The following is a 15,322-nucleotide window of genomic DNA, read 5'->3' as shown; positions in this document are numbered from 1 at the left end:
TAGAGCGTCCCTGTTACTCAGGCCTGAGCGTGAGGAGGATCCTGAGAGAGTGCCTTCCTCCCTGCCTGGCACTCCGGGTGTGGTGGGCACCGCCTTGCGGCCTGGGGATTGTGGGGGGAGGCCTGCTCCCGACAACTGGGTCGGGAGACTCTGCCTGCAGAGGGTGACACCTGCCTTCTGGTGGACTTGGCGCTGGGAGGTCACGGCAGGCAGAGGGGGAGGGCAGTTTCATTCTGTGAGGCTGAGGATGGTGTGAGGGAAGAATGCAGTTCGAGGGATGGGAGAGGGTGGCGGGAGATGCCAGCAGAAGCCAGATCTTGCAGGCCCTTTGTGCCACGGTCAGGAGTTCTAACTTGACCTTGAGGGTGTTGCTAGGAGGATCCAGTGAGGAAGAGCAGAGGAAGACAGCTCGGTCACTCACACCCCGTTCGTCAGGAGCAGGAGGTGGGCGCAGATGGTCAGGGAGAACTTCCTTCACAGGCTGAGGGGTCAGCACCCATCTGGAGTGGGAGATGCCAAGCAAGCTCCTGCCAGTAACTTTCTGGAATCCTAGGACCAAGTGGCCTCCAGAAAAGCATTTAGAGAAAGTCCAGCCACCTAATGACTCACTTATACACCCAGCCCCATCTGGCCTCTGATCTCATTCATTTTCAAGCCCTCCGGGATGGGGTGAGGGCTGCAGGGTTATGTTGAAGGCAGCCAAGGACAGCCCTGTCCAAGGACGGAGGACACCTAGGACTCAGAGCGTCCTGACAGCCAGCCAGCCAGCCTTCAGTGCCAGGATCGCAGTGGGATGAGGAAGCCAGTCCCCTTTTCGAGGCGGTGCCATTTTGCACAGTCCTGCCTTCTCAAGAGCTGTGATCCTCTCCCCCTCCGCGTTGGGCAGCCAGAACACTTGGTTTCTGTCCCAGTGACCGTGTACTCTAACCGCCACACTCACAGCAGCAGTAAACACTCGGGGCTTCCCTGGGGGCTCAATGGTAAAATCCGGCTGCAATGCAGGAGACAGGAGTTCGATCCCTGGGGCAGGAAGATCCCCTGGAGAAGGGAATGGCAACCCACTCCAGTATTCTTGCCTGGGAAATCCCATGGACAGAGGAGCCTGGAGGGCTACAGTCCATGGGATTGCAGAGAGTTGGGCATGACTGAGCGACTCAACAGCAACGCACACTTGGGGAAGGGCTTCATCTTCTGGGAATAACTGCACGTGTGTGATAAACCTCCCCCCAGGTCTTTGGCCAGCCTCTCACCTTGGATGGGGGCTGTGTATGGCCAGCAGGTTCAAAAGCAGAGGGTGAGAGAATTTCTAGAGAATTTCTCCAGAATTGGCCTTGCAGGACCCCTGGACTGTAGCACCCAGGTTTCTTGGGCAAAGAGATCACGTCTCCTAATTTTCCTGGATGACTCACTCCCATTTACAAAGCCAACACTGTCATACAAGGCACAGTGCCCAAGTGTGATCATTCCCCGGGGACGGCAGGGTGAGCTGGTTTGACCAGGGCGGGTGGGTCTTTTACGTAATTCTGCTGGGGCAGAGGTGCTTAAAAGGTTAAATTGTACTGAGGCAAGGCCCCTCCCTCACCCTGGGGAAGTTTCTAGGCTGGGCCAGAGCTCTGTGCCAGCAGGGCCCGCGGCCAGGACTGCTCTGGTGCAGGCAAGCTCAGGAGAGGGGCGAAAGGTCACAGAACATGCTGGCAGCCATGTGGGACTTGTCTTCCATCCTGTCCACCTCCACCGTCTTTCCCCAATTCCTACCTTTCTCTTCTCTTTTCAGGGAACATCTTTATCCAGCAGCCAAGTTACTACAATGACCTGGACGAAACTATGCCCACCATCCTTCAGGTACCAGCTCTTCGCCCTGCCCTGGGGAGGGTGGGGGGGATGGGGGTGGGGCAGGCCCCTTCTCCTACCTGGAGATGTTGCTCTTCTTTCCTGCAAGAGTCAGGGAGAACTCTCCCCAGCTCTTCACACCAGACACACCCCCAGACCATGTGTTCTACCCCTCACTTCATTCCTTCAAATTTGTCCTTTCCCCTCTCGAACAGGACTGAAATCTAAGGGCTGTCCAGCACTCATATGGAAGAAGCTTGGGGTGCATTCTGTGTTGTCTGTCAACGCCATCTGCCCCTGAGGATACCCCTGCACGTTTCTCAAGTCTGAGCTCTAAAGCCTCATAGAATCATTTTTATGAAATAATGCTCATTGTAGAAACTTTGGAAAATTCCAAAAAAAAAAATAAGTAGAAGAAGAAGATTAATCTTCCTCCGTAATCCCGCCACCAGGAGATAAGCACTGTTCACGGCACCTCCTAGAATTCTGCTGCTAGTGTACTTAAATGTGGCGCTCGGTCGCTAAGTCATGTCCAACTCTTTGCAACACCATGGACTGTAGCCCACCAGGCTCAGACTCTGTCCATGGGATTTCCTAGGCAAGAATACTGGAGTGGGTTGCCATTTCCTTCTCCAACTTAAATGTGGTGCAATCCACAATGAGCTCTGTTTTCCCCCTCACTATTGATTTGTCTTTTATTCAATACAGTTCCTATAAATCGCCCCCCCTGAGCATCCAGGAATACATGTTGCTGACTGTATCTCTTAAATATCCATCCCTATACACTTGTCCAGCCAATCCAGGTCACATCCACAGGGTTTAAGTACATTTCGTCATCATCATCATCCTCACCACAGTCCTGCGGGAAGGACGTCCCCATGATTCCCTTTTGACACAGGTTCCATTCTGAGATGGTCACTGAGAAGGTCACTGTCTCACCTGGTGTCCCAGGGACACTGGCATATATCCTGAAGATTCCAAGGCAGTGTTGGGGTCACCAGTCCCTCACTGCAGAACGGGGGTCCCTGCTGCCGGTTCAATAGGATGTGAGAGAGTCACCTCTTGTGTTCACAGGTCTTCAGCAATATCCTCCAGCACTGTGGTCTGCGCGGGGACGGGGCCAGCGCCACACCCCAGAAGCTCGAGGAGAGGGGCCGGCTCACCCCCAGCGACATGCCTCTCCCGGTGAGCTTGCCCTTCAGCCGGCTTCTTTCTGGCCAAGAGAAGGCCTGGAGCTTGCCCACTGCTCACAGCCCCTCGCCCCACCCCGTAGGTGGCTTGTCCCATGACACACGCTTTAGGACATTTCAGCAGGCTTTCTCGCTTCATTCATGGAGTTGCGGAGGGAGCAGCATGGAGGTTTAGCCTTCGCTTAGTTCAGCTGGACCGGTTCCTGGGTGCGTTTCTCATGGGGCCATTCATCCGTGGCACCAGCATGCCCCAGCACATGCCAGGCCCCCAGGCTGGGCCATGAGGCCCAAGTGGTTGCAGAAGCAGATGCCTGTGTTAGCACGGGAGTTAGAGCAGGGGCGAGGGTGCGGTGGGCTGCCCTCCTGCAGCTTGCGCTGTCGTGGGAAAGCAGGCCTTAAACAAGCGTTCCAGAAAAGGGCACAGCGAGTGCCGTGGGAACAGGGCACGTTGCCCTGTGAACTGCAGATAAGTTCCCTTATCTGTAAAGTGGAGATCTGACCTGTGGCCCAGCCTCTTGTTTGAGCTGTTGGGAGAATCAGGGAGCCCTGCCTGTTCTCAACACGCTCTCCAGACCCGACGGCGAGGCGGGGCTGGGTGTCTTGGCCTCCTTGGGCTGTAATTTCTGTATGGGACCTCCGGCGCTGTCTTCAGATTCAGGGATGGGTTCTTCTTCAGCTTCAAAGAGAGAATCGTATTAACCTGAAGCGAAAGGTCACCCTCGACCCCCCTGGGCGTGCATCCTTTGGAGCTGCAGCAGGCAGACCCGAGGGGGACCCTGGGCTCTGTCCGCTTTGCCTCAGACCCTCGGCAGGGCTATCCCTGGGGGGACTGATGCGGTGTTTTTCCTCCGGCCTGACAGGAGTTAAAGGATGTCGTCCTCTACCTTTGCGACACCTGCACCACCCTCTGGGCCTTTCTGGACATCTTCCCTCTGGCTTGTCCGACCTTCCAGAAACACGACTTCTGTTACAGGTACAGCGGTTGCAGTCGAGGTTTGGGTTCACATCCACATTCAGCCAATATTTACTGGACACTTAGAACCTGCTGGGCCCCCTCTTCCAGCGCCCGCCTGCCTGGAGGCTGCATTTGAGGACTTTTACTGGGGGGGCTAAGAGCAGGGAAGGAGAGGGAGAAAAACGCCAGCCAAGGGCGGCGCAGTTTCCGTTCCGACCCCGTCTGCTGCAGAGCCCCCGGCACAGGTGGGCACAGGAGTGCAAGAGGCTGAAGAGGCTCAGGCTGAGGACTTCGGCCTCCAGCGCGGGGAGGCGTGCACGCGAGCAGACGTGCATCCACGTGGGGCCAGCTGGTGGGGCTGCACCAGGAATGCAGACGAGGGAGCATGGCTCTATCTGGAGGAATAAGAGACGGTTTCAGAGTGATGCTTAGATGAGACCTTAAGAATGAACAGCAACCTGCCTGGCAGAGAAAGCCTGCAGTGGCCCAGATGGTGAAGAAAGCCATGCAGTGCAGTATGACGCGGGGTGTGAGCTGGGGAGTGGGCTTGGGGAGCAGGTGACCACAAGATGCGGCCCCAGGGAAGTCAGACCTGCTGTGTGACGTGTGTTGGCAGGGAGTGGGGCCTTTATCGTGGAGGCAGGAGGGAGCCCTGGAGGCTTCTATCCAAAGAAGTCGTAGAAAGATCCTGCTGTGATGGAGAAAGACCAGGGGGATACAGCGGAGGGAGAAAGACCTTCTTTGCCCACTTAGCCCCATGGGCATCCGTTCCTTGAGCAGTGAGAAAGGGGTGCCGGGATGGGGCCTGGTAACTGGCTCGTTGCCCGGTAACTGTGGGGGGTGGGGGGCTGTCCTGCTGTCAGTGACCTCCGCCAGGCATCTCCCCCAACCATTCTAGGAGCTATCCAACTCCATCCCCCCGCCCTCTGTCCACTGGGTCATTTGCCCAGCGACTCCACAAAACATTTATCTAGCGCAGACATGTGCCAGAGATGGCAGCTGGTGCCCTGAGCCCACCGGGTCCCCTGAGCTCTTGAAAATCAGACATGAGGATTGCTCAGCCTCCCAGAGAATGTTAGAAAAAAGCGCCAATCCACACTGTCCCCAGAAGAAAAGGGTGGGGATAGGACTTTTTAAAAATGTTGTCACAATTATTTAAAAGGTATTTACCTCATGGTAAATGTGGCAAACTGGAAACCTGGGAACTCCCCAGAGGCAGGAAATGAAAATCACTCTGAACGATCAGGCTGTTCTTAGACTTATTTTCATTCACCATGAGCACTTTGCCATTTTGCGAAAGCATCTTCCCAAATGGGGCACAGATGGCCTTGGAAAGGGTCTCTGGAGATGGGAGGGTCCTTGCCGAAAGAGCTGAGTTTCTCAAGAGGTACCTGGAAGGCATCACAATGGACATGAGTTTGAGTAAACTCCAGGTGAAGGAGAGGGGAGCCTGGTGTGCTACAGTCCATGGGGTCACAAACAGTCAGACTCGACTCAGGGACTGAACAACAAACCCCCCCCTCCCCCGCACCCCGCCCCAGCCCCCGGAGGCAGGGCTGCAGCTCCACCCACTTCAGGGTGAGGAGGAAGAAAGGAAAACACTTTTGACTGCGAGTGACCCTGCCTTTGGCAAGAGATGCTGCCTCAGACCCACAAATAGCCTGAGGCTGGCTCAGCCTGTTCCAACTGTGCTGGAGGCCAGGAAGGCGTGCTGAGCAGAGTCCTTGGTACCCCCCCAGGGCTCCAGGCAAGGGGTTACCTCACCAAACAGCCTCCAGCTAATCTCTCTGAGCAGCCTTCTCCGCCTTCCTCTCTTTCTGTCCTTTAATTTTATGAACAAATAATATATTCACAGGGTGTATAAAACACACCTTTGAAAAGTCTCCCTCCCCCCCTTCTCCACTTCTGTTCCTTACACACAACCATTGGGTTAGTTTTTTGTGGAATTTTCCAAAGATATGCATGTAAATATGCACATATACGCAAATAAACACATTATCTACCTCCACCCTCTTTTTAATATTTCATATACTGGCATATTGGGCATCCCACGTGACTCAGTGGTAAAGAATCCACCTGCCAGTGCAGGAGACTCAGGAGATGCGGGCTAAATCCCTGGGTCAGGAAGATCCCCCTGGAGGAGGAAATGGCAATCCACTCCAGCGTCTTGCCTGAAAAGTCCCATGGACAGAGGAGCCTGGCAAGCTACAGTTCCTGCGATTGCAAAGAGCTGGACATGACCGAGCACGCACACATCCTGGTATATTATGAGTGCTGTGTGTACTGTAGGCATTCTGCTTTTAAATTTAATGCATATCTGTGCAGGGACCACCTTCAGTCTTTGGTATCTCTGAGTAGAACTCCACTGTGAGGGACCCCAGACCCCAGAGATGGCACTTTAGGTTTTTTCCAACTGTTTGCTATCACCAGAAAATAAATAAATAAATAAATTGCCACGAAGGCTAACTTTGCACCTAGGTCACTGTGCACCTTTGCAACTATATCTGAGGAATAAATTCCTAGAAGTAGAACTGCAGGAACAGATGGTACATGCATTTGAAATTTTCACGGATTTCGCCAAATCACCCTCCATAGGGGCTGTTTCAATTTACCCTTTCACCAGCAGTGTGTCATGGCAACGCCTGACTCTGTTTGAGCCAAACTGTCCTCTCTGTCTTCTGGGTGCCACGCTGTGGGCCTCAAAAGCCCCGCCCCTTTTGGCCTGCCTACCCACGTCTACCGACAGCCCCACACCAGGAAAAAGTGGCCAGGAGCCAGCGATCGACAGACGAATGTTTACAGGGCACATTACATTTGCTGCTGCAGATTCAGCTCAGTCCTAGGAAATCAGCTGCTTTTCTGGCTTTGGGAACTTAAGATGTTCAGAGATAGAATTATGCCCCGGAAGAGAGGTAGCTGCATTTTAAGGTGTAAGATCAGCATTTTCTGAGCACTGTGTGTCTGGTTCGAGAGAGGAATAGTCATGGGGGTGAGCTTATGGTCAGGAAACATGTGGCTAGGATGGAGAGTTGGGTTTTGTGTGTTTTTTTAATAGGAGTATAGTTGATTTACAGTGTTCTGTTAGTTTCAAGTGTCCAGCAAAGTGAATCAGATATATATACATATACATACACACATATACATACATGTATACACATATACATATATATACATATACATACATATATACACATATACACATATACATATATACATATATACACACATATACATACATATATACACACATACATATACACACATATACATATATACACACATATACATACATATATACACACACATATATACACATATACATGCATATATACACACATATATACACACATGCATACATATACACATATATACACACATATACATATATACACATACACACATATATACACATACATACATATATACACACATATACATGCATATGTATACACACATATACATATATACACATATACATACATATATACACATATATACACATACATGCATATATATACACACATACATACATACATATACACATATACATACATACATGTACATATATAGGCTTCCCTGGTGGCTCAGTGGGGAAGAATCTGCCTGCCAATGCAGGAGACGCAAGTGGTTGGGAAGATCCCCTGGTGAAGAAAATTGCAACCCACTCCAGTATTCTTGCCTGGAATATCCCATGGACAGAGGAGCCTGGCAGGCAATGGGCCATGGGGTCGCAAAGAGTCAGACAACTTAGCAACTAAACAACAACAACAAAATATGGGTGTTCCATTCTTTTTCAGGTTCTTTTCTCATATAGGTTGTTACAGAATATTGGTTAGAGCTCCCTGTGTGGTACAGTAGGTCATTATTAGTTACCTCTTTCATGTGTACTAGTATGTATACGTTAATCTCAATCTCCTAATTTAGGGGATGGAGAGTTTAAGTCTGAGTTGAGGACAGGTGGCTGTGAGGTTACTAAGGTGAGAAGCCAGCTTGGCTGGCCTGTACCGGGTACAGATGTACCAGAGAGGAGTTCCACTCTGATATCATAGGAGATAGGGAGCTGCTGGCAGTTTCTGAGCAAGAAGAAAGTCACCTTGTACCTATACCTCAAAGCTTGGTGTGTCCTGGGTGGCCTCATTGCTCTGTGAGAATGAGCCCCTCTGGATCTTGGATTCCCATCTGAGCAGGGGGCGAGCTCCAGGTCACTGCCCACCAGGCTCTTCCTAGGACCAGCCACAGTGGAGCAATCTGGGCTGAGGGAGAAACTTGTCTTGGGGACAACCTGGCAGGAAGAAATGGGCCCTCCTGCTCCCTTGAGCATGCTTTGATTTTTCTAAGGAAGTGTGAGATTTCTGAACTAATCCAGCCTTTTACCCTGTGTGTGTCATTGCAGGCTAGCTTCCTTTTACGAAATAGCCATTCCCGAACTGGAGTCTGCAATTAAGAAGAGGAGGCTTGAAGACAGCAAGTGAGGCAGGGACAAACTGAGGGCTGTTGTGGGAGAGCCCCAGCTCACCCGTCCTGGGCATCGGCACCCCCTTCTCTATGTCAAGGGCCAAGGACCAGGGACGAGAGGCCCCGCAATTTCAGCTAGTGCTTCCCTCCCTACCTAGCAGCCTCCTGGCAGCAAGGAAGCCTTTCCCCCTCAGCTGTTGCTCCAAACTCTCCTGCTGGTTCCTGAGCCACGATTTGAACTGACAGGTGGCCCTGGAACCAGCCAGCCTCTCAGAGCCTGTCGCCCTTTGCCAGCTGCTGTCAGCAGCGAACTGAGGCTTTCTCAGCCCCCGGGGGATGGAGGGTGGGGTGGGGGGCACCTGCAAAGGCTGTGAGGAAGCTCCCCTGGTGCCTTTCTGCCTCTCAGATCTACTTTTCTTTCGCTCTGGCCTCCAAGGCTGCTAGGTGACCTGTGGCAGAGGCTCTCCCATTCCAGGAAGAAGCTACTGGAGATTCTGCACACCCTCCTGAATCAGACCTGCCTCCTCCCAGTCCTGGAAAGCAGGTGGGCGTTCGGGATCCCCTGCCCGCCCAGGCGGGAGAGCCCCCTCCCCAAGCCCGGCTGGGGCGCTGCCGTCATTGCACGGGGCTCCCTCCCCTGACCCGGGGTTGCCCAGCAAAGATGGCAAACCAGGAAGAATGCCTCTTTCCTCCGACTGGCAGAGGGAGGCCGCAGAGGGGTGGGGCGGGTGGGGAAGGAGCCAAGCCTGTCTGCAGGGAGTGAGCGCATCCTCGTCTCTGTGTCCTGTTCCAGCTGTGACAACATTCAGGGCTACATCGAAGACTTCCTTCAGATCTTCAGCTCCTTGCTACAGGAGAAGAGGTGAGCTGGGAGTAGCAGCGGGAGGGGGCCCGGTCCTCCCACCAGCCCCAGGAGAGGCCTTTGGTAATAGAGCCCCTGCCCTGTGCTCACCACGATCTAAGCTTTTGGTGTTTGTGGTTGGGCAGCAGACACGAGGAGTGGCAAACTAGCCTGGTGTCCCTGCCACCCTCTAAGTCCCGCCCCCACCCCACCCACCCTCTGACTCCCGCCCCCCTCCAGGTTCCTGCGGGACTACGATGCGCTCTTCCCCGTGGCCGATGACGTCAGCCTTCTGCAGCAGGCCTCCTCCGTCCTGTATCCTTCCACCGCAGCGCCCGGGGTGGGCCCGGCCCTGAGTCCTGGGTCCTGGGTCCTGGGTTCTGGGTCCTGGGCCCTGACCGGATTGGACCCAGAGGAGTGAAGGGACCGTTTAGCCTCAGAACACGTGGGAGCCAGCTTTCCCTGACACCCTGTTTTGGGAGGCGAAGACTGCTCTGGTCCTCGGGGTACACATAGCCCTCCTTTCCCTGGTCTTTGCTGAGCATCTGGGGCTGTGTGACCAAGAAGGACTCAGCCCTGCCCTCGGGGACCTCATGCAGGATGGGAGACGGATAAGCAAACAGGCAGCGAGAGTGTCACTCAGAGGCAGGGGAGTCAAGGGGAGGAGGGGGTGTCACACAGAAGCGAAACCCAAGTTGAGAGTAGCGCAAGGAACAGGAGATGGCCACGCCCTGAGCTAAGTGCTCTTCCGGGCACAGCGTGGAGCCCACAGACGTGTGCAGCCTGCAGGGCGCCGAGGCCCGGGGTCTGGTGGGGGCCGGGTTTGGCCATGGCAGATGAGCCCTGGGGTGGCCCTTGCTGAGGAGTTTGGGGTGAGCCCTGCAGGTGCTGGGAGACCTGGAAGGATGTGAAGCGGAGGTGCACCTTGTCAGTCTCAGACTTCGGGTGGTGGGCGCTTGGGTTGGAAGCAGCATGAGGGAGGGACTTGCCTGGTGGCCCAGTGGTTAAGACTCTGTGGTCCCAGTACAGGGGGCCCAGGTTCAATCCCTGGTCAGAGAGCTAGATCCCACACACCGTAACTAAAGATCAGAGATCCCGAGTGCTGCCACTAAGACCTGGCGGAGCGAGCCTAACTAATTAATTATTTTTTTTTTTTTTTAAGAAAGTATAGAGTGAGAGAGTCTAGAGCAACTACCCAGCGACTGACTTGGCAGCACCCGGGGTACTGGAGAGGGACGAGGGCCTGGGAGGAATGGGCCTGCGGGCCATTTGGATGGCTGGGGTAGGTTGCTCAGTCCAGCCTCAGGGACAGACACCCTGTGGGCCAGCTTTTGCAGAAGGCCCACAACGGGTTGGACAGGACACCCGGTGGCAGTGCCCCCGCCGGGCCCTCCTCCTGGGGGGTCCTTGTCCCAGGACCCTTGGCTGCCACACCCTGGCCTTGCCCTTACGCAGAGCTGCTCTCTGCTGAGTGGCAGGTACTGGGCTTTGAGGCTCGTGCGGCCGTGGGCTGGCCTGCTTCCCCAGGCAGCCCGCGGTGCCCACGGGGTGCAGCCCAGATGGCCCCTGGCCTCAGCCACGCAGTGAAGGGTGGAGAGAGGGCTGTGGTCCCCGAGAGACTCCTTAACCCGTCCTCCCAGGGATGAGACACGGACCACCTACATCCTCCAGGCAGTGGAGAGTGCCTGGGAAGGGGTGGACCGGAAGAAAGCCAGCGGTCCCAGAGACTTGGCTGTGGCCGAGAACCCCAACGGGGTGGGGGAGACAACGGAGGCGCTCAGCGGGCCGTCCTCGCTCCCCCAGGAGGAGGAGGTGTGTGACGGGACTGGCCCGGGCAGCGGGAGACCTCCCTTCTCTGTTCCCACGAGGAAAAGGGTTTGTTTTGGGGTTGACAGCTTCTGAGCTGCTGGCCTGCTCCGCACTGCCCTTCGAGGGTTCTGAGCCGAGGGTGAGCTGGAAGGCCTGTGAGGTAGGCAAGGCGCTTAGCCATCAGGGCCTCACTTCCCCCGACAAGGTGAAGCACGGGAGCTTTTTCCACATGAACTCTCCATCGGCGCACACCTCTAAACAGCGGGGAAACCGCTGAGCTGGTGCTGTCACTCCGGACGTCGCCAGAACCCTGCAACACCACCTCTGTGACCGTCCTGATTGGCCGCTGACCCAGGGCTCTCCCCTGTGTGTCGGGAGGCAGTGTGACTTGGGGATTAAGACGACACAGTCTCTGGGGTCAGGCTGCTGAGGGGCGTATCCTGATTCTGCCACCTGCCAGCTCTGAGCCCTTAGGCACATCCCTCACATGAGCCCTGGTTCCTCCCCTGTAGAGGGGAGTGGCAGGGTCCCCATCTCCACGTGGGCGCTCAGAGCTGCCACGAGGAGCGAGTGATCGGCCCCCGTGCCCCGCTGCCAGACGCCGCTGTCCTCTTAGGCCCCAGGCCCTGTGCCCACTGTCCCAGGGCCTTGGAGAATGGTGGTCCCCTCCCCACTGCCTTTTCCCCATTTGGCTTCTTGCCTCAGACACAGAGGAGTTTTATTACTGTGTTTTTGATTTGTGAATTTCCTTAATTGAAAAGCTGAAAAAATTAACCCATTCCAAGCCAAAGGGGCGCTTCTCCACATCAGCCAGCTCCAGCGGTTGCTTTTCCCCTCCGACCTCAGTTGTCAGGCTGTCAGAGGAAAAAGGGCTGGTTCCCAGAAGCTGCAGCCACTTGTGGACAGCCTCGTCCACACCAGGCTCTGTGCTCTGCACTTTTTGTGTATCATCTCTTTGAACCATTTGAAAGCAACCCCATGAAGTAGGTATAGTCTGGGGGCTTTATAAGGAGGAAACCGAGGTTCAGAGAGGTTAAGTGCCCTGCCCAAGGTCACACAGCCAGAAGCAGCAGCTCAGCTGGTAAGCCGTAGCTCCCCCTTTCACAGAGGAGGACATGGAGGCTCAGACAGACTTAACAGACTTGGCTAAGGTCCCTTAGCCAGGAGGGGGAGGGCTGGGACTCAGGCCAGGTCGCCTGACTCCGAGACCAGTGCTGTTTGGGGCTCCCTGGCCCAGCCCAGGCATCCCCTCGGTCTCTTCCGCAGTGCCTGGGGGCGGCCGCAGCCCCGGGCCCCACCGTGTGCGGTGTGGAGCTGGACTCGCTCATCTCCCAAGTAAAGGACCTGCTGCCAGACCTTGGCGAGGGCTTCATCCTGGCCTGCCTGGAGCACTACAGCTACGACCCCGAGCAGGTGATCAACAACATCCTGGAAGGGCGGCTGGCCCCCACCCTCAGCCAACTGGACCGCGGCCTGGACAGGTGGGAGCATTGGGTGGGAGGAAGCTTGTGGCACCCAGACTGCCCTGGGGTCCTCGTCGGGGCTCTTCCCATCTCCTCTGCCTCCCACTCCTCTTTCTCCTGTGTCCCGTCCTCAGTACTTCCCCACAGTGGCAATTCCCAACCACAGAAGCTGATGTCCTCTTTGGGGAAACAGAAACCTCAGGCCCCCAGAGGTCCTCGCATGCCCCCTGCAGCACAGAGTGGGCACCGCTGGGCCTCCCTGCTCTGCCTCCTGGGAGATGGGGGAGGCGGGGGGTGACTGAGGGCTTGCGGCCCTCTGCTCTGATGTTGCTGTCTGCCTGGCCACTGAGGGAGCACAGCCAAGCTTCTCACTTCCTTCATACCCACCCTTCTTTTCCTTTGTTTTTTTTTGGGGGGGGGGGAGGCTTTTTTGACCGCAGTACACAGCTTGCGGGATCTCGGTTCCCTGACCAGGGATTGAACCAGGGCCCTCTGCAGTGAGAGTGTGGAGTCCTAACCCTTGGACTATCAGGGAATTCCCCCACACCTACCCTTTCTGAGTTGGGCCCACTGCTTCCCTGAAGCCCCCGGGGGCAACAGGAAGGAGTGTAAACGGATGTTTCTGCCATGAATAAATGTTGTTTGTTGAATGAATAAGTGAATAACTTCCAGAATGAAGCTAGCTCTGCCTTTGAACCAATTCTTCAGCCTCCATGTGCCCATTTTACAGGTGAAGGCACTGAGGCAAAAAAAAAAAACCAGCTCAAGTGACCTCTGTCTTGCAGGGAACACAGCCTGTACGAGTGGCACGTGTGCGGGGTGGCCACCTCCCCAGGCTGGGGCAGGCTTGGGCAGGTTTTTAGCCCGTGTCCCACGCGTGGCTGTTACTGGGGAGGGGAGGCTCTGACGGACCTCACGTGGGAGGGGGAGCATCCCCCTGAAATGGATTTCTTTGCCACCCCCCCAGACAGGTGAAGCCGGACCCAACGCCCCTACTGACGTCTCGTCACAACGTCTTCCAGAATGACGAGTTTGACGTGTTCAGCAGGGACTCAGTGGATCTGAGCCGGGTGCACAAGGGCAGGAGGTGAGTCCGGTGGGCTGTGGGGTCCCAGAGACCCCAACTCTGCAAGTGCAGAGAGGACGAGAGAAACCCAGGGCTGTCATCTTGATGGAAGTGGTCACAGAGCTTCCACTTGGGGCTCCCCCATACCCCAGATCAGTATGCCCCCTGCAGCCAGGCTCCAGGCCTCTAACAGTCTGGTTTCAGGCTCCAACCTTGTGTGCAGAGTTCGTGAGTCCTCCTTGATAGCAAAAAGCCAGCAGGGCCAAACCGGCCCTTCTTCCCTTCTCCCATCTTCGGAGGAGTCCCTGGGTGGGAGAGCTGGTCAGTGCTCCTCAGAGGTGCTCCCTGACTGGCGCCTCTCCACCCAGGGACACAACGGGAGAACGAAGGCCTCTGCCCAAGTGAATGTATTACATTTGAAGGCCTTCCCACTTAATTTTGGTCTATGTCCTTCGTACTTTTTTGGCATTGAAAAGTCCATTCATGATTTATTCATTTATTCAACAAATATTTGCCTGGTGCTTCTAGGTCCTGGATTTATGAGGTGCTGGGGACATGGTGGGGGGTGGAACAGACACGGCCCCTGCCCACGTGGCGTTTGGACTGATCAGCTTGGCAAACAAGCCCCATGAACTCATAGATGAAACAGATTCTCCAAGGTGGAGGCGCGCAGACTCCCAAGCCTCTACCTGGGCCTTCAGTCCAGGCAGAAAGGCTTCTCGGAGACAATGCCGTGGGCGGACGGTGTAAGGACAAGGGAGGGTCAGTTGTGCAGAGCAGGTAGGAGAAGCTTTCCAGGCAGACTGAACAGCAGGGGCGGTGGCCCCGAGGCCATGGGGAGCATGGCAAGGGTCCTCTTCACCAGGACAGTGTACGTTCTGGAAGGATCCCCTGGCTTTGGATTGGGGACCCCTTGGAGGGACTGAGAGTCAGCAGCCACACGGCGTGGTGGCAGGATCAGACGCTGCTAGCCCGGTGCCAGCCCGCAGTGTTAATGGAGCCATTTCATGGAATCTACAAAGCTGGGGGCCGCTGGGCAAGTCCAGCGCGCCTCCTCCCTCATCACACAGATGGGGGCAGCGAGGGGCAGCGAGGGGAGAGGGCCCTGCCCGATTCTCGGGACAGGAGCCCCAGTGCTAGAAGCACAAGCTCTTCCCTGCTCCCGGGACCGCCCAGCGCTGGTAGAGTGGCCGTCTGAGGGCTCGGGGCCCTGGCACAGGGCAACCCTGAAGCCATCTGGCTGGCTGGACAGGAAGCTATTGCAAACTGCTTAGTCACGCACGTTGCGACACCACCAGATACGGGGCTGGCGATGTTGTCCCGCCTCAGTGCCCGCCCTTCCAGGCCCTGCTGCAGGAGAGGGGCACGCGGCGGGGGCTGTCCCCCTGCTCCAAGGGGCGCCCGGCCACCCGGGCAGAAACTGCACCGCAGACGTTCACTGGCCTCGTGCTGGGCAGCCCAGGGGTTGGGGTTTACAGAGATGCAGGGGCTCTGTTCATATGCGCATTATTTATTTATCCACTCAGCAAATATTTATTAAGTGATTGACTGTGGCCAGATCCTGTGCTCGGCACACTGGGAGACACGGGGAACGGGGCACCCAGGCCTCTCCCTCCCATGGCAGAGAGACGTTGGGAATGACTTAGACCGATCAAGACGCGACAGAGTGGAGAGGGGCATGGAGGAGCATGGAGGGCCTCAGTGGGGTCGCCC

The 15,322-nt window shown here is 55.7% G+C and overlaps 1 protein-coding gene and 1 non-coding gene across 11 annotated transcripts in view; one reads left to right on the top strand and one right to left on the bottom strand.

Annotated features, from left to right (window-relative positions):
- The window catches only part of ASCC2 (activating signal cointegrator 1 complex subunit 2), a 36,394-nt gene that overhangs the window by 14,612 nt on the left and 6,460 nt on the right, over positions 1 to 15,322 (top strand). For all 10 annotated transcript variants that reach the window (XM_069557962.1, XM_069557971.1, XM_069557968.1 and 7 more), the window contains 10 exons: positions 1,775 to 1,842; positions 2,905 to 3,015; positions 3,881 to 3,993; positions 8,369 to 8,443; positions 8,867 to 8,974; positions 9,224 to 9,292; positions 9,512 to 9,586; positions 10,912 to 11,083; positions 12,347 to 12,561; positions 13,511 to 13,630. In XM_069557962.1, coding sequence (XP_069414063.1) covers positions 1,775 to 1,842; positions 2,905 to 3,015; positions 3,881 to 3,993; positions 8,369 to 8,443; positions 8,867 to 8,974; positions 9,224 to 9,292; positions 9,512 to 9,586; positions 10,912 to 11,083; positions 12,347 to 12,561; positions 13,511 to 13,630 — 1,126 coding nt within the window. The remainder of the gene's footprint in view (positions 1 to 1,774; positions 1,843 to 2,904; positions 3,016 to 3,880; positions 3,994 to 8,368; positions 8,444 to 8,866; positions 8,975 to 9,223; positions 9,293 to 9,511; positions 9,587 to 10,911; positions 11,084 to 12,346; positions 12,562 to 13,510; positions 13,631 to 15,322) is intronic.
- On the bottom strand, positions 13,006 to 13,078 carry TRNAE-CUC (transfer RNA glutamic acid (anticodon CUC)). The gene has a single exon. It is a non-coding gene; the product is annotated as a tRNA-Glu (tRNA).

Source organism: Ovis canadensis, chromosome 17, assembly GCF_042477335.2.
Source record: "Ovis canadensis isolate MfBH-ARS-UI-01 breed Bighorn chromosome 17, ARS-UI_OviCan_v2, whole genome shotgun sequence".
NCBI classification, from domain to species: domain Eukaryota; kingdom Metazoa; phylum Chordata; class Mammalia; order Artiodactyla; family Bovidae; genus Ovis; species Ovis canadensis.
This window is presented reverse-complemented; position numbering and strand designations above follow the sequence as displayed.